Genomic DNA, 21,186 nt, shown 5'->3' on the forward strand with positions numbered 1-21,186 from the left:
AAGAGTCGCGTTCTCCGAAAGCAACGATTGAATCGAATAAGGAGAAACTCGGCGCGGTCCGTGCTAATTTAATTTAAGTTTCCGTGAAGCAAGACAATCTTTATTAGCGGCTACTATAACGTGAGTATGTGCTTCAACGCGTGTTCTATAATTTTTATTTTCTACATTGCTGTCTTGTAACAGCACACTCGCGAATTTCTATTGTAGTTTCAACGCGAAAGATTTTTTTTAGAGATTATGGCTGCATTCCTATATTCACTGTCAGCAACTTTCAGTACTGAAAATCTATAATATACGTGACGTAAAATATAGATTTGCAGTACTGACAGTGAATATCGGAATGCAGCGTATGCCGCGAGAAAGCCGTAGTTTGCTAAACTTTCGACAGAGTCGAACGCGAAAAAAATTCGGGTTCTCCTGCTGGAATTTATATGAACGTTTATATCAAGATTTTATTAAATAAATATAGTACAGCTTTACATAGAGAAAAACTATTTGATAATACTGTGATCTCATCGATTAATACTTGATCATAGTAATGTACACATACGTTAATTATACACTAATGTAAAAGTAGATCGAGCCCGGATATCGCCCAGACACGCTCCTATCCGCTTAAACGTTCGCTTTTCCGTCCTATAATATATTTTACGCTCCTTCCCTCGACAACACTTTTCACTTTCCAACGAAAGAAACTAAAAATATCTCGCGTCGTCTCGTAAAACGATATCCGCGTCGATGAAAGATACATATTTATATTGTAACGGTCAGAATGAGCGGCCATGCACGGTGCAAATATCTTCTCTTGTACATCTTTTAGGTGACGAAATATTATCTTACTAAAGACACCGAGAGATGTTACGAAATATATAAAACGAGGTACATTAGGTACACGTCTGTCCACGCTCACGTGGTTACGTATAATGAAAAAAAATATATATGTATACATATATATATATATCTTACTCTCTCTATTTATTAGATTCATGTACCGTTTGATAAATTGTACCGTATATTAATTGACGTACCACATCAATTGTATCGCCGCTTTTTTCATCAAGAAGCAAAGGGCTAATACTTTTCAACGCGGCGACGAATTTTTTTTATTTATTCTCGCGGCAGATTCATTCTGTTATCGCTACTTATTGACTGACAAATTGTAACCTCCGATAAATGCGCTCTAAAGAAAAGACAAAGGCTGTTTGTCCTTGCTGCAGAGTTTAAGTGACAATAAATAGGGAAATTAATTTGTATTATGTGTCAAAATGCATTTTCCCACGCTGAAGGGAATGAGATCGTAAATTTTATCATTAATAAGTGACAGAAGAGAGAGAAAGAAAGAAGAGAGGGGGAAGAGAAGAAAATTCACTTAAAAATGGCAAGATTCGTGAAATAAAATTAAAATGGGATCTAAATAGCAATATTCTCGCGCAATCTAATTCTCGATAGGACGTAGGAAACATAATTAATAAAAAAAGTTAGCGTACATTTGTGGTAACGCTGTAAATTGTTGCTTCTCGCGTGCAAAGACAAAGCGTGCCACTAAAATTACACCAAATTTAACATTACGACTTGGCGTTACTGTTCTATTTTAAAAATGTAATATCACCTTATACAATTATATCTTATATTTACACACTTCGTTAGGACGCGTCAATGTACACGCGTCGTTTAACCCTCCGCTATACGCAATTTTTAAAATATAAGATGTTCGAGAACGTAATAGTACGATTTTACTGGACGACTCCAAAGGCAAAATAAGCTCTCCCGCATCTGCTCGTTAATATACGTTCCATTATTGATCGTACGACAATTGGTACAAGCCGCCCCGCACTACAGCTCAAATAACATTAGCGTATATCTTCCCCGTTAAGCATTACGACTTATATAATTAATGTGCATGCAAATGAATCGCGACGAGTGCTCACGTTGCCGTATCCCTTGCTTGTCACTAATATGCACAATAAAACGTGGAGAGAAAAATTATGCAGCGAGCTACGCATTAAAATTTACATTTTAACGAAAGAAAGTGCTCTCTCATCGTTCGTTAATCTGGATAATAATGAAAAAAAAGAGGATATATTTGTGTCTTATCGCTGATCGATCTCTAAAGTAACAGTAAAAATAATTTGTATCATCATTCCTATTATCATTTTTATCGCATAAAAACTCAATTCCGATGTAGCTTCTCATGATTTTCCAATCTCATATCCACTCTCAATATTTTGCTATGCGCCCGTAAGGACGCCGGATTCTCCCCGCGAGAATCTTCACGATACCAACGTTCCATTTGGTCCCTTGTAAACACGTTAAAAAATATAATCTTGCACAGCCGTGTGCAACACGAGAGACTGCATTCGCATCTGGAATGCATGGAGCCGAGCGTTCACTTCAGTTGCACCAACACCATGAAGTAAGTCACCACGGCTCCCAGTACCTATGGGAATTTTTAGAAAATCGTTAATTACATTATTCTCTCGCAACTAATATCGTAATAGTTGTTGAACGGAGTTTTGTTAATTTTGTTACGTATAACAATCAAGCGCGAGGAGAAGTTCAAACTCGGGACAGACACCTCGAGAGATAGATTTAATCTTACCGAAGCGAAGAGATCCAAGGACACGGTGAAGAATTTCGCCCCCGATATTGACATAGCTTTCTGACACTGTTGACACACGATCTGCACAAACGTCTTAGCTTCCTCCGATCCATCGTACCAGTGGCAAGAATACGCCGCCTCCATCACCGAGGTGCTCTGAAAGAAAGATTGTATTTAAAAAATGCGGTTTTTTGCCTTTTAAATTTTCATCACGTTTTTCCTTATCTCTTATCGTCATTTTCGAGCCAAAGTTTCCGAGACTTGTTGAGTCTCCTGCGAACTTCGCGCATACGCACCTCTTCGATCAGACGATTTCCAAATATGCAGAACAAAAAGACTTGGCCGAACGTGTAGAGCACGTAGCCGATCGTGGAGAACGCGTACACATTTATACCGTTCACCTGTAGCATTTAAAACTCGAACATATTAGTATGAATACTTCATTCTCAAGTAATGTTCGACTTCGCATTACTTGCTTTACTAATTTATACGATCGATAAGTCATTTGCTCGGAACCTTGAAAAGAAGCCCGACCATCTGTCACACGCACTCACCTTCGTCGCTTGGTACGCGAGCAGCGTTAAAGTGATGGTGGTTGTCAACATGTGGAGCAAAAGAGCGAAACCGTACGCATCTCCGACCGCGGTGACCAGTCTATATGGAACAAGAGATTATTATTATTAATACCCATAATACCGCTGATCGGCGAGGATCGACCCGAACTGTCTACGGCTGACTTATGCCGCACGTTAAAAGCGGTTTCATGAAATGTAATGTATTCATGTATTCGTAATGCCCGTTTTTTCATCCATAGGTACGCCCACATTCCACCCTTGATTTTCATACTAAGCGATTAAAACTAAGTTGAACGATGACGGACGAAAGTTTGCTTCCGTTTCGCCACGTATACTTTATTTCGTCGACCGTTCGTCAAGTTAACACTGGTTGTCAGTAAGTGAGTGATCGATACGTCAAAACACCTTGAAGAAATGCGATAGTCCGTGTAATATCACGCTAAGTTATCACCGTTGCAGAAAAGTCAAATCTGCAAAACGTTTCGCGAGAACGTTGAACATAAGTTCGAAGTAGGATACTGTGTAGATTTGAAATTTTTGTAACTCCGGATCGAATATCCAGCAATCCAGCGCGATATACAGTCCGCTGTATGGAAGCATTTCATCCCCTTAGACTACTTACTCGTAGGACATGACCTCCGTTGCGGTCAATATCTTCCAATATCGCGTAGGTGATAATACGAGCCTCTACTGCTTGAAAGTAACAAACTGTCATAACGATTTTCGGATCCATTCGCAGACCTCTTAGGCTTTTACTAAGGTCGAGAATTAATGAGGAGATTTGAAATTAAAATAAAAGAGAGAAGAGTTCCAGAAGAAAGTTTACTCATTTCTGGACAAAAGACTAATGTAAGATTTCATATATATCGAAATCACGTTGGCCAAGATTATATATTTTAATTTCTTATTTAAAAAATGTGCGCTAAAAAACAACAATGAAATCCTTCTACTGGTAAAATTGACCGTCATTTGCGCGTGAATGATCTGTCCAATGACACGCTACATGGATATAAAACACGTGTGTCAGCAGGGCGCGACCCGTGGGGCCTAAAAATCTGTCGTCACGCGTGCGTTAGCAGGTGAACCACGTGTGCGCACGTTACGTGCACGTGAACCGTCGTCGCGTCGGCGGCGAATACCCGTCCCCCCATGAATCGCGCAGTCCGTAGAACACACGACCCCCGTTGCGGTCAATATCGCGCTTTCTTAGAATAAATATTTCACCACCGTGGGAACACGCGCATCCCGCTGCCAGTCGACGAGTGGCTTCGGCACCCCCCACGAACCCGCAGGAACACGGCATCCGTTCGCGCCGTTATCGCGAAAAAAAAATTTTTCTTTTTCTCAAAGAGCGATCGATCTCGCCACCGCTGATCGTATTCCGCATACTTTACGAAGTACGATGTACGTCACACTTTGAAAAAGATTAACGTTTTTAAGCAGAATCATGTTATTCACGTTAGTTATGAAACTGTAGATATAAGTAGGAAATAATAAGATTGGAAATAGAACTGTTCTATTTGTCTATTTATTTTCCGAAAGACCGTAGAATCAAGATTTGAAATAAAATAATATTTTTATTAATTCTTTTTTTATTAATTCAGAAGATTGTGTTTTACTTTTAAACTTGTGTGATTCTTCCGATGATTAGCTTCAATGTATTGCCATTCAATTGACTAAAGCTTAACAAAGAGTTCGTCATTATATAAAAATAAACTTGTTTTAAAAATATATTTATTATCTTATATTTATAATTGGCTTCCTATTAATAATTTCTGCAATTTTTAAATATTGTGGAGTATATTTCACACAAATATCAATGTGACAGAAGTATTAGGAACTTAAACGGCGGTATAGATTGTAATAATTACTCCGTTTTATATGTCGGAGTATAATATCTGAATATTTTTGTAGAGTTCCATTTATTTTCCCTCTATTTCTTCTGTGATCAAAATCGTAAAGCTCTCCGTTTCACCCGTGGTACTTGGATTAATGTTAACCCGATGTAAAATTATTTTTTGCCCAGTATCATATATTAAATAATTAATATGAAGAATATGCTCGAAGTAACGGTATTCGAAACGTGTTTATGCATATTCTAAAATATTCACGACCGCGATGTTTGGCCGCAACTTTGTCGTGCGCGCCTCTTAATAATTAAGGGTGTAGTTAGCGCGTCTTTCTCTATGGGGTCAATATAATGCCGACTATATACTAAATACTTTACACGCCATAGGTGTGTTATATAGAATTCTTCTGGGTCACTAGTTCACACACAAGATGCAGATGACTTTCAAAGAAATGATCCGTCGCTCACTCGTGGTGTAGGAGTTGCATGAATTAACTATACGTCTTCAGTGGGGTAAGTAGAGCACGGCGGGGGGGGGCGGGGGGGAGGGAGCGGTTTTGCATCTCTCGTCGCGTTATTCGATACTGAATCTTTTATCTCACGGTCTTGACGCTTTATCTTGCGACCACTCTCTTTACAGACAGGCTAGTCCAACTGGCATCGCGATAAAGCCTTGTCAGACTCGCGCGAATCTAATAAAATTGACTCACCTGACAATATGCTTGTGTCTCTCCACCCAGTACTTGATGGCGCTCCTGACGAGCATCTCTTGCTTTTTCGTTAATCCGTTCGGTCCCACGCCACCGTTGAAGGTCATCCCAGCGGTTGGCCGGAAGGTCGCCGTGAAGTCCTGCCGATTGCTGTATATGTTACGAAGATCGAGGTCCAGCATATTGTCGCCCTGGGCGGCCTGTGCTGGTGGCGGCGGCTGATTGTTCTCCGATTCTCGAAGATGATCCCCGCTACCAGCCTACATACATAAAAGAGAAATCTCAAGGTGTTGATATACATAAAGTCCGAAGAAAGTCTTAATCATGCAGATATGAACTTTTGGCTTATTCTTTAATAAATACTTGAAATGACAAAAATTGCTTGTCATATAACGTAAAATAAAAATGTTTCTTTTTTATATTAGTCGAAATTAATGTAAATCTCAAAAAATCTAATTTTAGACACAAAAAACAAAGAAATATAGAGTGGTATTAAAATTTATATGACTAATGACTGTGAACGTTGAAATTTGACAGACCTTGAAGAGCTCACTGCTATTCGGAACCACCGTGTCCAAAGTTGCGCTCAACTCCATCAGGGGTTTCATGATTTGTTTCAGATGCTGTAATTGTTCGCAGGCGAACAATAGCCACGAGCAGAAGAGGACGTCCAGCGAATTGGCGTTAATGAGCATGAAGAGCACCCAATACATTTGGTATACGAGTATCAATATATGCGTTATTCCCTTGCCGGCGTTGAACGGATAGAACGAACGGACCAGCAATTGCGGCAACTAAATCACGAGAAAGAGAAATTTCTCATATACACAGAAAGTAGGACTCGAGTGCATAATTGCGCGGCAAGTGCAATGTATATATTGTAAATAAAAAAAGTAACTTATATATAAAAAACAGAAATATGTGAAAATATTCTAGTTATACACCTGTCTTAATTATATTATAATTCAAGGATAAAAAGCGATATTTATAATAATTTTAATAACGATAACAATAGTAATTTTATCTTAAAGCGTTAATTTCCCATATATTTCAATATTTTTTTAGTTTACTTACTGTGCAAAATGAAACATGTTTTATATATTACCCCACCAAGTCTGATTTATTACCTCAATAATTGTCGTCTCGTTCGTAACCGGGTCGACGAGTTTTCTAATCGGGTGCTCGAAGAAAGTGAGAATGGTCCAAGCTACCACGGTGAGCACGGTGGTGGCGCCGACCAAGAAGAGCAGCAGCCTCATCTTCTTCAGGGCGATCGCGTGGTATCTCGCATTGCTCTCGGCGAAGAGCGGATGGGAATTCGGATTGTTCCATATCGCCCACGTTCTGTAGAAGTACTTGCTCCTGATGGCGAAATAAACGATCTTGACGATGCTGTGCGTGAAGAAGAGGAGGGTGATCGTGTTGGCCGTGAGATCGTCGACGTCGGCGCTCTCGATGATCAGATTCACCGCGCACAGGCCGAATTGCAACAGCAGCAGAAATAGATTTACCTAGAAAAGATTTAGCTCTTGCGGTGTGCCTGTGCGATTCGGACGTAAACCAAGAATAATAGTGGTTTTACGACGATTGTCCAAGTCGTGGACTCTCGGATATCTTGTCAAAATGTTATTACAAAAATTTGTATATATTTTACTATAATACTAAAGAATGTCGATAACTTCGGCTTCGATTTGATCAGACGGGAACTAGATTTTGTCGATATTCGTGATTACTTACGCAGCAGAAAATTTTATGCAGGTATTTGGACGAACTGTCGTCGTAATAGTTGAACACGAAGTGCCCGAAGATCTTCATGACCCTTATGTTGGGCATGAGATCGGCCACCAGGCCCTGTTGTTGCTTCATCTTCATCATCTACGAGCAAACGGTACGAATTGACCATCGCTTTATCGCAACTATCAAACGCGCGAAATTGTCGTTAAAATTCATTAGCAGATTGACAACTCGCGGTTGGCTACGATTCGCGCACCATAACACAATCCGCATCATTTATCACGAGGCCGTTTACCATATGTGCATGTTGTGTAAACGAAACTTCTAGAAGCACGTAACTCTTTCTCTGCGTGTGCCATCGATTACTCATTTTACGCAATATATCGTAAATCATCAAAGACGCAAAAGTCTAATGAATCTTACGAAAATTTGTATTTTATTTTCCACTTGCCAATTGTCAAACGAGTTTTTTATTTCTTCAGAACATGCACCATAATTGTTTTCGTGTTTGTAAACAAAATATTACTTTTTCAAGTTTCGCATTGTTTCGTTGAGATTTAGCACCTGTTTCGAAATATAAGGGCAAAGTGTCCTACCTTGGTCGCTTTGACTATCCAAGATTACAGATGTCCAAGAGCGAAGAACTTCCTCTTCGGATCCGCGGCCAATTTACGACGCGGCCTTCAGCGCCTCGCGATTACGTTGCAGCAATCGTGCCAGATATATCAGAAGAACGAAGAAGAGCAAACTAACTAGCCGGCCTGCCATCAGTCGTCGTTTTGTGGCTCGTTTCGTGACTCTTCGTGAACTGTCTCGTTCCTCCGGCCGAGGCCCAAGTACCCTCTGCTTCTGCCTTCTTGTCCCAACACTTCCAACCCCCGGTTATGACCTGACCGCCACCACTACCCCGCGCCACCGGGAAAACCCCTTCCAGCAGGGTAGGTACCAAACGTGGACCAATCGGGGCCCGGTAACCAGGCGCAGACCGCTTCGTCGCGCTGCGCTGTTCCTCCGACGCCATGTCGCTTCTTACGCCGTCCCCGGAGTTGCACGGGGGTCTATAATCCTCTTAATAATTCAGACCGCCGCCGCCATGCTCCGTGCAGTTTTCAACGTAAAGAAAGTTTCAACGAAGAAAACAGTCTAAAGTTCCAAGATGCCTAGAGCAGGGGTTAGCAACTGGTGAAACGAAGCTTCCGCTATAGGATCCCCGTATCGGCGCGCGACGCCGATTTCCTGGATATTATTCCAGAATACTTTGCGACCCTTATTATGATTTTTTTGCCAGTAGTAGTAATTATTAACTGGAAAATAATGACTCTCGTGCCGCCGTTCCACTGCATCAATATTTAAATAAAAAGTTTAGCTCGTGCATTAACATTTACGAATTATCAGCATGTGTCCTTTGTATTATACATAAAAGTTCACGTTTTTCCCAAATATTTCCGCCAATTAATTGTTATATATATTTAACAAATTTCATATATCTTAAAGATAAAATTTGATAAAGATGAATTTTTGATTTGATAGATTTTGGATGGGGGTCAATTCTTCCTGGTAGAAAATTTTGCTAAAAATCGTCACTCTTTTATACACGGAATCTACGACGAAAAATGTACTCAATTTTCTGCGATTGAGCTCGCGTATACCATCATCACGTACGTAGAACGGGGTCGATGAAAATAAATGATTCGTACGTAAAGTACGAGCGCATACGAAACGAATGACGCAAAACAAATAGTATAAATCGGATCGCAAGCGTAGTTTCACCGTCGAGAATGACCTATGTAAGTCTCAACGGTTAAATATGTCAGGTATCGACTTAAAACGGGGGCCGCGACGCAACTTACAGGCATATGGATCGTATACATAGTAACTATCCTTTATTATTTAGGGCGATAATCCTTACTGCGATACGACGATCGGTCGGCTAATGATACTATTACAGCACTACGTGCTGACATCACGGAAATTGTATCAAAATTATGTCAACTATCCCACTATCGAGGAAACCTTTTATTTGCCAGTCATATAATAAATTTAATTTGTTATAATTTAATAGACTTTAATCTGTTATTTAAAAGGCGAAGACTATTTCCTGTTCAAACTTGTCAAAATAAATAAAAATATTTGACGAAATAATCAGTGTTTTAATTGGCAAATTATGGTATTTTCAGCGCAGTTGATGTAACAAAATATAAATCCTAATAAAGAGAACTTTGTTCGAAATTTGAGATTCCCCTTCGGTTGTTCGGGCAACCGATCTTGTTGATTAGCGACAGCGTAGTCTAATTGTTTTTCGGAAGGAAAACAAGGCGGACGTAGCAATTACCGAGATTGAACGACGATCCAGAATTAAACTTTTGCTCTCCAACGTTTCTATAAAAAATAAGCTGCAAGTCGATTAGTCGAGTGAGCGATATATTATAGACAGACGCGCGCAAGAAATAATCTAATTGCGTCATAAATAAAAACGTTTAAATTAATTTCGTCAGCAGAAGTCATGTCACGTTCCGGTATTTTCATTCTGATGCTGTGGTCGCTGATGACACGCTCTTTTGGATTTACGATGGATCGTTCAGGTACCGACCAACCTTTGCTTTTATCTTCGCTTCGTTTGAATAGTCACACTTGTTACTGTAATTGATAACAAGGAAATGCAAACTGTATTAATCACTGAAGTCAATTATTTAGTTGCCAGCTTTCAGCATAGTTTTAACAGGATCGTTATTTTAAATTATACGTCTATGTGAATGTCACACAATTTTTCTTCTTTTCCTTTTTCAAAAAGACCACTCAGCATACAAATGCATAATGTATCTTATAAATACATCTTGAGTTATTACACGTATTGATGATTTATGTCACGCTTCAATAGCGCTTGTGCCCTCTGCGTGGGACACGGCACCGTCCTTGGATACTTATCGAAGAATATTTGTCGACTCTGCGTTGAAGGACAAGATGCAGGTGACGAGCGTGGATAAGATCTTGCAAGCAAAAGATGCAAAGATATTGGAAAATGTGCTGGATAATCAGACGCGCGAGAAGAGATCAACAACCGAGAATATCGAGACCGGGATGAAGCTCATCGAGATGAAACCTATCAATGAAATAGTATTAGCAATGAGGAACAACGCTTCCGATTCTTCCGAAGAAAACGCTAATACTATTATTGCTCCTCGAAATGTCATTTTGCTCCTGATCGATGAAAGGGGCCAGAATGAGAAAGGGGAAGAGAACTCGTGGAAGAATTATAAAGAAAGACTGCCCCTCGCGATTGAAGGATTTCTTCAAGTACTCACCCATAATCGCATTAATCATTTTTATGTCAGATAGACTTTAGGAAACTGATCGTCGATGGACCAATTTTTTCTTTCATTATTTAACTCTTTTTCATTCAGTAATAATTACAGCACAAATCCGCATTTATATGAAAGTATATTTAAGTATTTACATATTAAACATAATATTACAAAATATTATAAAATCACAAAGTAATTTATATTTTGATAAAATATATGACGCCCGTAAATAGAGAAGTGGTTTTCATAATATGTTAGATTTAAGGAAAGATTTATAGAATTCAGTTTTTGTGCAATATTATTTTTTGTGCCGTGTGAATAAATTATTATATAATATAGTTCGAACTCGAGTTGTGCAAAATTCATATCGTAGAGTTGCCGCGACAAGGTCGAGAGCGCTAATTTTTCCACGGACAACGCGTCGGTTTCCGAAAATAAAGAAAAAAGCAGCGATTGCGAATGTAATTACCTTCGCTCCAATATCGGAGAGTTGTTACCTTGGGCGAGGCAGGAGAGAGGAATGACAACAGGTTTGATAAAAGAAAGGTTTTATTAATTAAACATTAAATTTAAGTGTCGAAAGCTATAGGAATATAAAACATTAGAGAATGTTAAAAAATAATAGATATTAAAATATACAAGTATACACAATATATAGTATTATTCTCTTATTACTTGCTTAACTATTTCTTATGTCGGTTAATTTTGTGTACACAAAATATACAAAGTATTATTCTTTTATTATTTACTAAACTATTTCTTATAGCGATCGTTAATTTTGTGTGCACAAAAAATATACAGAATATTATTCTTTTATTACTTACCTAACAATTTCTTACGGCGATCGTTAATTTTGTGTACACAAAAAATATACAGAATATTATTCTTTTATTACTTACTTAACAATTTCTTATGTCGATCATTAATTTGGTGCATTCCATCGAACAGGCGCAGTTTCCGGCAGCAATTTCACGATCCCGTTAATTCCTGGATTCGAATCTAGCAGATTCAATAAAAGTAACGTGAAGTTGGAATCACGTAAAAGCAAACGCGATTCGAACGACGGTTGGCAAATAATCGATCTTAGCGACCGGGCGAGACCTGTTTCCCCTTTAACTAGGGCAGAACCTAAAACAGGGGGCGAGCCACAAGCAGGTTTATATTTAAAGAACAAATATTTTACACTAATGTTCTATATACATATACTAAAAATTTAAAGAATTAGAACGGATAAAATTAGTTGAGGATTGAGATAGCATAAAACAAGAGACAGCATAAAACAAATTTTGATAATTTCAACAATAATTCCAAGACATAAAATATAAAATACAAAATAATATATTTTATAATTATTCCAATCATTTCGCTGACAATCTTCATAAAAGTTCAAGTTATATAAGATAACTTTTGATAATCCTCGACCAGCTTACAAAAACATACAGGGGACATTTCAAAAAAAAATGGGGAGGAAAGATAAATCCATTTTATTTACAGGAGAGATGAATCATGATGTTATATGGGATATTTTCGACGTGTTCTCCAAAATTAGAATGGCTTTCTTCCGTTCTCTGATCGAATCGTTGCACAGGAACGATGGCACGTTCAAGAATGAATTCAAATCGTTCTCTGTCAAACCAACTGCTACCAGTTTAATCGGGAATACCATCAGGGAGCTGAAATCTGTTCCAAACGATAATGGTTACATGTTAATCGCTGCAGCGCCGAGAAGCGAGGGAGCTGCCGTCATCGATCTTCTCCAACGCGAAGTAATTAGTGTTTCATTATCTATAAAATTGGCAGATCTGATTCGCTCAAAATAATTTAGAGAAATATAAAATGTTAATTTACATTTAGTAGTTTTTTACTGGAACATCATAGTTAAATATTAATTGACTGTCGAAGTGAGAGACATACAAATATAATAAATAAAAATATTATTAAAAAACATAATTATACATATATTAATATATAAATATTAACAACATGTTAACTCCTAATTTTTTTTTAATCGATGAAGACCTCTCCGAGGGACACTCTCTTAATCGTGACGCAAATCTGTGTTGGAGACCAAAGATCCGTTCCATTTTTTGCACAAGGACCGAATTGTCATATTCTTCAGGAGACAAAAATTATTGATGAGCTTCCGATTGCAATAAAAAAAGCCATGATGAAGCGCGATTGCCGTGATTCCGAATGCACGAATCGACAAAGGCGCGATATTCCGATTGTCTCGCGTGTGCCGACCGGCGAGATCTTTTCGCAAGAACTGCCAGGGCGAAAACGAGTTATCAGAAGCAAGAAGGCTGAAAAACCGGTAAGGTGAACCAATAATCGTGTCTCTAATAAATAATGTCGGTTTAAAAAACAACCGGTGTAATGTCGCAAGTTTACTGTAATATATATATTATTGTTCATATTAGATAAATTTACTTCAGCATTCTCAGAATAATATTGACTTATTACATAAATTAGTTTACATCTCAAATTACAAATTGCATAAAATGTATTTGTGTAAATTTTGTGCTTAATACAGTTAATCGAAATATTGATACAAATAATTTGTGTCAAGGACTTTCAGTAGAAATTAGCTCAAACATTTTTTTTTTTAATAATCTGATATGGAGATAAGCTGATTTTGGACATAAAGATAATTGTTTTTTACATTTTCTGTTTAGAGCACCATAAACGCTGAAAAAACAACAATTGGGAAAGAAATACAAGCCAAAAGTTCGACTTCATTGAAGACGATACCGCATGGCCTTGCTACAGTACTCGGTGTCACGACCTCGATCCTCGCCAAGGCCGCAATAACGTCTTCTTAAAACCAGACATAACATTTTGTACTCAATCTCTATAACATTTTTTTTATTTCTATATTTCTTTTTTTCATTTACTTCTGATGCTATCTATATTTTACACAATTTATAGATGCAAGAGAACGAGAACTTATCGACAATTTTAATAATATTAAAAAAAAAACCTTTGTAAGAGAGAATATTCGGCAAATAACGCGTTTAAAAAAAGTGACGGAAAATTATAATTTTATGTAATTTTCAATATTACTATAATATCGATTAAATTTGCAAATAAACTTTGATGAATAAATTGTACTTACGTGATATACGAGTAATCCTGATTGCATCAGTGAAGTCACTTAATTTTCTTCTAAAGAAAAATGACTTTCTGATTCATCAAATGGAGCTGTCGTTAAAATTTGACCCGAAAGAATTAAGCGCCCTATAATCCACTGTCCGCAATTCAGAGAAGACAGGTTTGACTTGCTCGTATATTTGCGGGGGCAAGTATTTACCGCGTGCGTATAAACATGTCTTGCTCGATCCGGCCAATTACAAAATCGCGCGCGATTGCAACCGGCAATTTCATATACACGCGAATTCCTCTGGTTATGACGGTCGCCGCTCGCGTAATCCTACCCTGGTGCAACAACGGCGCGCAACGTATCCCGCGAAAGAAAGTAAGACGAGGGCATGAGCGCGCGGGCCGCGATTAGTCAGCGTGCGATTCTATACACTCGGAAGTGAATACGGTAAAGAATCGAGCGGGAGAACGCACGATTATTACCGTTATCTTCACTTCGGCGGCGGCGTGCGAAAGCCGCAGCATCGAGCCGATCTTCATCGTGTCAATGATGAATTCTCTCGTTACTAATTATTCGCGAGAACAAAGACTCGCGATTCCGTTCTTGTTAATAATTATCATGATCGCGCGTCTATACCGGATAACTCGAGTTTTTCAAGGAAAATCGCGTAAATCTCGTAAATATGTGCACGTGACGATAAATATAAGTTCGAAAATAATCTCAAGCATAATTAAATACATTACTTAATTAGATTGACCTGACACGATAGTGACTAAACTTATGCAAAACACATGCGCGTGCAAGAAAAGAAGATTGAACTTGTCGCAATTATATTGTTTTACGTTCGATTTAATTATCATTCGTATCCCTGGCGAAAATTGTTAGTGAGAGATTGTGTTTATATTCGTTTACGAACAGTTTTATCATGGTTAACCCTCTGCTGACAAAAATTTTACAAATACTTAGAAAACTCTAATAATGGAAACGTGGGAGACTATGTCATTAAACGCCGCTTAAAACACTTCATAAGAAAAACACAGCCGCGAACATCTCATGAACAATTTAATAAATGTTTTAAAGCTGAAACAAAACATCTACTCAACATTTAAGCAAACATCTCGTAAATAGATTATTTTCGCCAGGGATGTGGTATTTGAATGCATAATTTGTAATGTATAAAAATCTACGAAAAAGTAAAAATAGCTCATTTGACCGTATAAGACCGTATAACTTTGACCGCGAGCCGCATAAAGACATATGGATCGAACCTGGGAAGAAAATTTCGTATTTTTTGTTGTTTATCAGAGCAAGAAAGATGATGCATGTGCGCACCAAAGCGGCCAGGCGCGCTCACCTAGGCGAGGATTTTCGCGTTACATAAGCGTTACAGTTTCGTGAGTTTCTAAAATCGCGGAATTATATTAAAGTTAGCTATCGCCGTTTCTCGGTAAGCGTATTGCGAAATTATCGTGATTGCGTACGATGCGTAAGTCAATCCCGCAAGTACTTACGCCGTATCAATTCTCCGGTCTTCGTCGAAGTACATACATTATTATAACACGCACAGCTATTCCGCTAATGCTTTTGTTTATCGCTAGCGGTTGCTCAAGAAAGATTGATACGATAGCGCATTTATGTATATTAAAAAGCTGTTGTTGTGTTAGTTTAATTAACATCTTAGAAGCGTGAGGTTGCTCATGTAAAAAGTGTCGACAGTTTCTGAGCAAAGTATTCATACAATTGATTAAGCACTATTAATATACGACAAAAAAGATAGCGAGCTTGATTATTAGAGGATATGCTTTGTGTAACAGGAAGCTACTTTAATCTTTCCTTCGAAAAGAGAATTAATCTCTTTACAATATAAATTCTTCGCATAAAATCATTTAAATTTTAATATAATTTTATAATAATCAGCTTTACATTTTATTGAAATTTACCAAGTAGCAACTGTATTTGGTTATTTTAATAATATTAATATAATATAATATATAATAGTTTTAATCCACTATTTTTTTTCGCCACCGCCTGGACGTTCCGCAATACTCAATATACAAATTTTTTACATAATCGCTCCGGTATTGTTCAGGATATATTCTTTTATTTACGTCATGGAATAGACGATATAATTTCTAGCCGTCTCTTACAAAGCAATATTTTTTGAGTGCGTCAGTAAAATTTCCCCCCAAAATCGCTAATCGATCGAATTTTTCTCTCACCGTACACTATAACGGGAAGCAAAGTAAGAGTGGGGCATCTCTACGGTATAAAGGAGAACCGGTCCACGCACGAGGTAATCGTTCCCACTCCGTTGTTCATTTAACGTCTCTCGAGTTCGCCGCTCTGCTCATTTCTCTTTCCGCAACAATCCGAAAGTCATCGTCGCCGTGATCGTTTGCACGTCGAGTGTTTGCCTGTGCCTGTGAATTGCACTGAACATCGGTCAAGGTAAGTTCAAGCCTCTATAACGTGTGTCACATATAAAAATCATGTTTCTTTAATTTGGGAAACGTTCAAGTTCGAGATCATCGCATTTTGCATGCAGATCGAATCAAAAATTGTTGTGCGATATTGTCATTAAATTTACGTTCAGGGAACAAAATATGCTTTAAATATTCAAATATAATAAAAAGAAATTAAGTGATCGTGCGTTTCAAATTTAATGCAAAACCGCTTGTTAACGAATCCGCAATGTATCGATTTAACGTTTCTTTAACCATTTTTCGTAAGCATCTCTTTTAGACTTTTTTAATTTGCTCTGATATCTTTCCTTTTGTCGTCCACATGTACAGAGACACGACACATAAATTTAATACAACATATAATTTACGCTATAAATATATCAAACAGTCGTTAAAAAATGTTGAATATTTATGAGGTTGAGAGTCTAAGATCTTTTTTTATATTTATGAAAACAGGTTTAAATGTATAAATTTATATATTTCTTTCTTTACATTGGAGGCTCGTGGATATTTAAATACAAAATTACACATTAAATTTGAAATTTAAATCTAGAAATTTTTTTTCTATAATAAAAACTATTTTTTCTAATGAGTATAACTCGACATATACCGATTGGCAATTTTACTACCATCTACCTACGTTGTGTTAGCCAATTTCAACTTTTACCAAGGACAGCCATCTTATTTTTTTTATGAGAGGAAAGTAGATTCAGGATATTTAAATACAAAATTACACATTAAATTTGAAATTTAAATCTAGAAATTCTTTTTTGTAATAAAAACTATTTTTTTCTAATAAGTATAACTCAACATATACCAATTGGCAATTTTACTACCATCTACCTACGTCGTGTTAACCAATTTCAACTTTTACCAAGGACAGCCATCTAATTTTTTTTTATGAGAGGAAACTAGATTCAGGATATGTAAAGCGTAGGATGTAAAAAGACGTAGTTCTTATTATTATATCATATAATTTAGCTCTTCAATATTTAATTAAAAGTCGAAGTCAGGTCTCTCTCTCTCTCTCTCTCTCTCTCTCTCTCTCTCTCTCTCTATTTATCTTCTTATTTCCTATTAAATTCCTATATTAGTTAATTATTATAAAATAAATTATTTTTATTATATTCAAATTGCATCCATTAATGCTGCATAGATATAATATTATAAACCTTGTCACTTTTTCGAATACTCGCAGACTGTCACGCTAGCCAATTTTCCCGCGCTTTGTGAGAAGATAATCGCAATAGCAATAATCCAGTGGCCAAGAGTGCTTGCGTCATAGCTGTTCTAACTGTTCTAATAAAAAAAGAAAAAAAAGATTTATGCTGGGAAGCAGTTATTGATGATTGCAAAACTTTTTACTCTTTCACTTTGTCCTTTTTCCAGCTTAATGTTTTTTTCTTTCTTTTAACAATTTATTCTCGAGCTCTAAATAATTATTCTTAATGCCGACGAGATTATATCTCACGGTCGTTTAAATCATAAGAATGTGATTTAAACTGCAAACCTTTTTACAATTAACGGCTACTAAATATAAGTGATAAAAAAAAAGAATTTCGAAACAATACTGCCGTTCCCCCGAAACGAGGAGAGGTAAAGATTAAGAAACATTCTCTCTGCTTCTCCGTACGAAGCCGCGACGAGTTAGAGAAAGTTCATGTTGAGCAAGCCGCTTTGGTCAGCATTAATTCCTGGCATAAGGAACGATGGGTATCTTAACCGGTTGTGCAATCTCTGTAGTGCACATTACGCGCGTTACACGTGCAACCGAAAAGGAGTCAAATACATAGACATTATGCACATTGGGACGGTGTCCGATTTATTTTGCAAGTAATTTAATTGTACGCTTTCTAATCCTGAAAAAGAGATATATATGTTTATTTATGTTACGACAAATTTTCCATTGTAAGACTTTCCGATTATAGAGAATTCGCGAATTCGCTTGTCTACGAGCAGTATGATGTTTCTTATTGCGATATTCTGTGTTTGCAGATGCTGCTGATACAGCCTACGGACGAAATGTCCAAGCAGATACGAGTGGAGTTGAACGAGAATGCAGCGACGCGCGACAAAGATCTCGAAATTATCAAGGAGTGGCTCGTCAAGCAACCGCATTTGCCTAAATTCGAAGGTACGATGATTTTTTTGTCGGATATATTTGTCAGAATAGATTGTACATTAGATGGTCAGATAGATGGTATATAGAATAGTTGCGAAGCCCACTTAAAGCTCTGCAATTCGTATCAAATTTTAGGATATAATTTTACACTTATAATTTTACATGCCATAAATTTTGATATATGTGTTTTTGATATATATTTTATATTAATGTACTTTTGATTCTCTTTAGATGCTTTTTAGAATAAAATTCCATTCTGAATTCCGACACGAATTATACGGATCATCTAAAGTAGGCTTTAAATAAATTTTTTCCTGATTAATCGCTGCGCTATATACATATATATTATACAGATATACGTATGTGTTTACAGTTAACACAATATATCGTCTTTCAGATGATCAAAGATTAATGACGTTTCTACGCGGCTGCAAATTCTCCTTGGAGAAATGCAAACGGAAGCTGGACATGTATTTCACAATGCGTGCGGTGGTCCCTGAATTTTTCTCCAACCGCGACATCACGAGGCCGGTGTTGCAAGAAATAGCGAAGCTCATGTAAGGATACCGCGATCGCGGTATACATACGCCGGTAGTTTAAGATTTCAATTTTAAACGGAAAGAGACATTGCAGGTAATTCGCGTGAACGAATTAAGGCAAACGTTAACTCTTTGTCTCCTTTCTGCAGACATATACCTCCTTTGCCGGGCCTGACGAAGAAAGGATGTCGAGTGATCGTCATGCGAGGAGTTGATAAGGAAGCGCCGACTCCCAATATACCGGAAACTATGAAGGTATAAGTTCATTTCGACTATTGATAGCAAAACGTCCAAAAACGCGCGCGCTTTCTAAGTTCAGTAAAATTTTACCGTGTGCATCTTTTCGCATTTAACATCTTTGAAAAAAGTGCGTTGAATCGTATTATTTGGATGGATTTGCATTTTCTACTGTTCCGCTGTTGTCGAAAATATAAAAACACAATTTATCGCGCCATTCTTTCTTTCTTATATTTGTAGTATCTATAGCTGAACTCATTATATCGATTTCGATAGTTTTGCAGGTTTTTGAAAACATTGATATAGGTACCTTCATGTCTCGTGTTGAGCTTCAAAGTAACAGAGACATTATTATCATTAAAGATGGTGTTCATGATCGGCGACATTCGTCTAAGCGAAGAGGAACACGGCGTGGCCGGCGATGTCTACATCCTCGACGCTTCCGTCGCGACGCCCACACATTTCGCCAAGTTTACGCCGGCCTTAGTGAAGAAGTTTCTGGTGTGCGCGATGGAGGCGTATCCGGTGAAGCTGAAGGAAGTGCACGTGGTAAACATCAGTCCGCTCGTCGACACGATTCTCAATTTCGTCAAGCCGTTTTTGAAGGAGAAGATACGCAATCGCATCTTCATGCACAGTGACATCAAGACGCTATACGAATACGTACCCAGAGAGATATTGCCAACCGAGTACGGCGGCGACGCCGGACCCATTCAAGTTATACACGGTACGGCATTTCATTACTTTTATTCGTTCGGAGTTATAAAGCGCATCACGGAACGTCATTTTTAACTTCAAGCGCAGTTTCCTTGAGTCTCTTGAATATGTTGAATACATTTTTTTCTCAGAAAAGACATTAAGTCTTCCTAAAAAAGACATTAAGTCTTCTTCATTAAATATGTAAGAGACATCTGTATGAGACATAAAAAAATATAACTATTCAAAATAGGAGTGCATGTATAGAAAAACGTTACAAGTTAAACGTCTTCAACCTGATTTCTCTGACTAATAGCATTTTTTACTTTATCTTTCAGATCAGTGGATGAAGAAGTTGGAAGATTACGGACCGTGGTTCAAGGAGCAGGAAGCTATGAAGACTAACGAGGCATTGCGACCAGGTAAACCAAAGACGCAAGACGACTTGTTCGGTCTCGATGGATCCTTCCGACAGCTGTCGATCGATTAAATCGTTTAACGCGTATCCGGAACCAGTTTGACGTATAATCGTCGCCAACGGCAATCGTTAACCAAATCGCTCGTCCGCATAAACTTCGACATCGATCGATCACAAACTTCGTCCACGATGAAAACTAAAGCATTTTCCTTTCGCCTGTATTGCAAAATTCTGTACGGTGCCCATTGTCGAGTATCTTTAAAATAACACGACCAGGTTCGTCGTGGAACATAGTTGTGAAGCATATAATGTAGTCTCGCTGAAAAGCTTGCCGAAAAAATGGTAGAGATTGCTTAACGTTAGTATTTTTCATTTTTTACAATTTTTTAATCCAATAGTTTATTTATTTTTATTATTGGGGACGTAAATGATTACGATTGATTAGACCCTAAGATTGATGTCAAAGAATCTTAGGAAACAAAGTTTATTTTTTATATAAATATTTTTCTTTTTATTCACCTTTTCTTCTTTTCATTGATTTTTGCTTTGTAAAATATCATCACGTTTTAATAAGAAATATGTAGAATAATCGAGAGTTTTAACGTCTTTCTTTGAGAATTTTATATGAGTAAAACGATAATTACTCTATATATGATCATATTAACGGCACAATGTTATAAAAATTAGAATCTTTTTTTTTAAATTATTAGATAAGTTTAGAAAGTTTATTGCCCAGCTTGATATTTCACAAAAGACAATATTTTAATTTAGAAATTGTGATACGATGTTTAGTCAAGCAATATGTTTGAATATATCGCACTTAAATATATGTGTGTGTATATG

At 37.4% G+C, this 21,186-nt stretch overlaps 2 protein-coding genes across 3 annotated transcripts in view; one reads left to right on the top strand and one right to left on the bottom strand.

The window, feature by feature from the left end:
• Window positions 1–21,161, top strand: part of LOC112460526 (alpha-tocopherol transfer protein-like) — a 35,845-nt gene extending 14,684 nt beyond the window's left edge. The window contains exons 2-12 of one of the 2 annotated variants that reach the window (XM_025025241.1): window positions 9,963–10,049; window positions 10,346–10,653; window positions 11,143–11,299; window positions 11,718–11,909; window positions 12,264–12,535; window positions 12,787–13,083; window positions 18,327–18,465; window positions 18,851–19,010; window positions 19,142–19,247; window positions 19,593–19,956; window positions 20,264–21,161. In XM_025025241.1, the coding sequence (XP_024881009.1) occupies window positions 9,971–10,049; window positions 10,346–10,653; window positions 11,143–11,299; window positions 11,718–11,909; window positions 12,264–12,535; window positions 12,787–13,083; window positions 18,327–18,465; window positions 18,851–19,010; window positions 19,142–19,247; window positions 19,593–19,956; window positions 20,264–20,415 (2,226 nt within the window). In that variant the 5' untranslated portion in view covers window positions 9,963–9,970 and the 3' untranslated portion in view covers window positions 20,416–21,161. Of the gene's footprint in view, window positions 1–9,962; window positions 10,050–10,345; window positions 10,654–11,142; window positions 11,300–11,717; window positions 11,910–12,263; window positions 12,536–12,786; window positions 13,084–16,146; window positions 16,318–18,326; window positions 18,466–18,850; window positions 19,011–19,141; window positions 19,248–19,592; window positions 19,957–20,263 lie in introns of those variants that run through there. The other variant, XM_025025242.1, reaches the window with a different exon arrangement.
• Window positions 427–8,309, bottom strand: LOC112460528 (odorant receptor coreceptor). Its single transcript, XM_025025244.1, has 9 exons — window positions 8,064–8,309; window positions 7,471–7,608; window positions 6,861–7,244; window positions 6,273–6,527; window positions 5,734–5,993; window positions 3,154–3,253; window positions 2,896–3,000; window positions 2,600–2,755; window positions 427–2,437 (listed from the first exon to the last, which is right to left on the bottom strand). Exons 2-9 carry the CDS (start codon window positions 7,606–7,608, stop codon window positions 2,387–2,389), a joined length of 1,449 nt encoding a protein of 482 aa, XP_024881012.1. The 5' UTR covers window positions 8,064–8,309; the 3' UTR covers window positions 427–2,386.
• Window positions 21,162–21,186: the final 25 nt, after the last annotated feature.

This window comes from Temnothorax curvispinosus, unplaced genomic scaffold (genome assembly GCF_003070985.1).
Source record: "Temnothorax curvispinosus isolate PA1 unplaced genomic scaffold, ASM307098v1 QBEX01010630.1, whole genome shotgun sequence".
Lineage (NCBI taxonomy): Eukaryota > Metazoa > Arthropoda > Insecta > Hymenoptera > Formicidae > Temnothorax > Temnothorax curvispinosus.

Excerpts from the sequence above, each read along its gene's own strand:
- LOC112460528 (XM_025025244.1), bottom strand. The coding sequence starts at position 7,608 with ATGATGAAGATGAAGCAACAACAGGGCCTGGTGGCCGATCTCATGCCC. Across the intron at positions 6,528-6,860 it reads ACGAGACGACAATTATTGAG|TTGCCGCAATTGCTGGTCCG; the intron begins GTAATAAATCAG and ends CTCGTGATTTAG. Across the intron at positions 3,001-3,153 it reads TCGCGTACCAAGCGACGAAG|GTGAACGGTATAAATGTGTA; the intron begins GTGAGTGCGTGT and ends TAAATGCTACAG.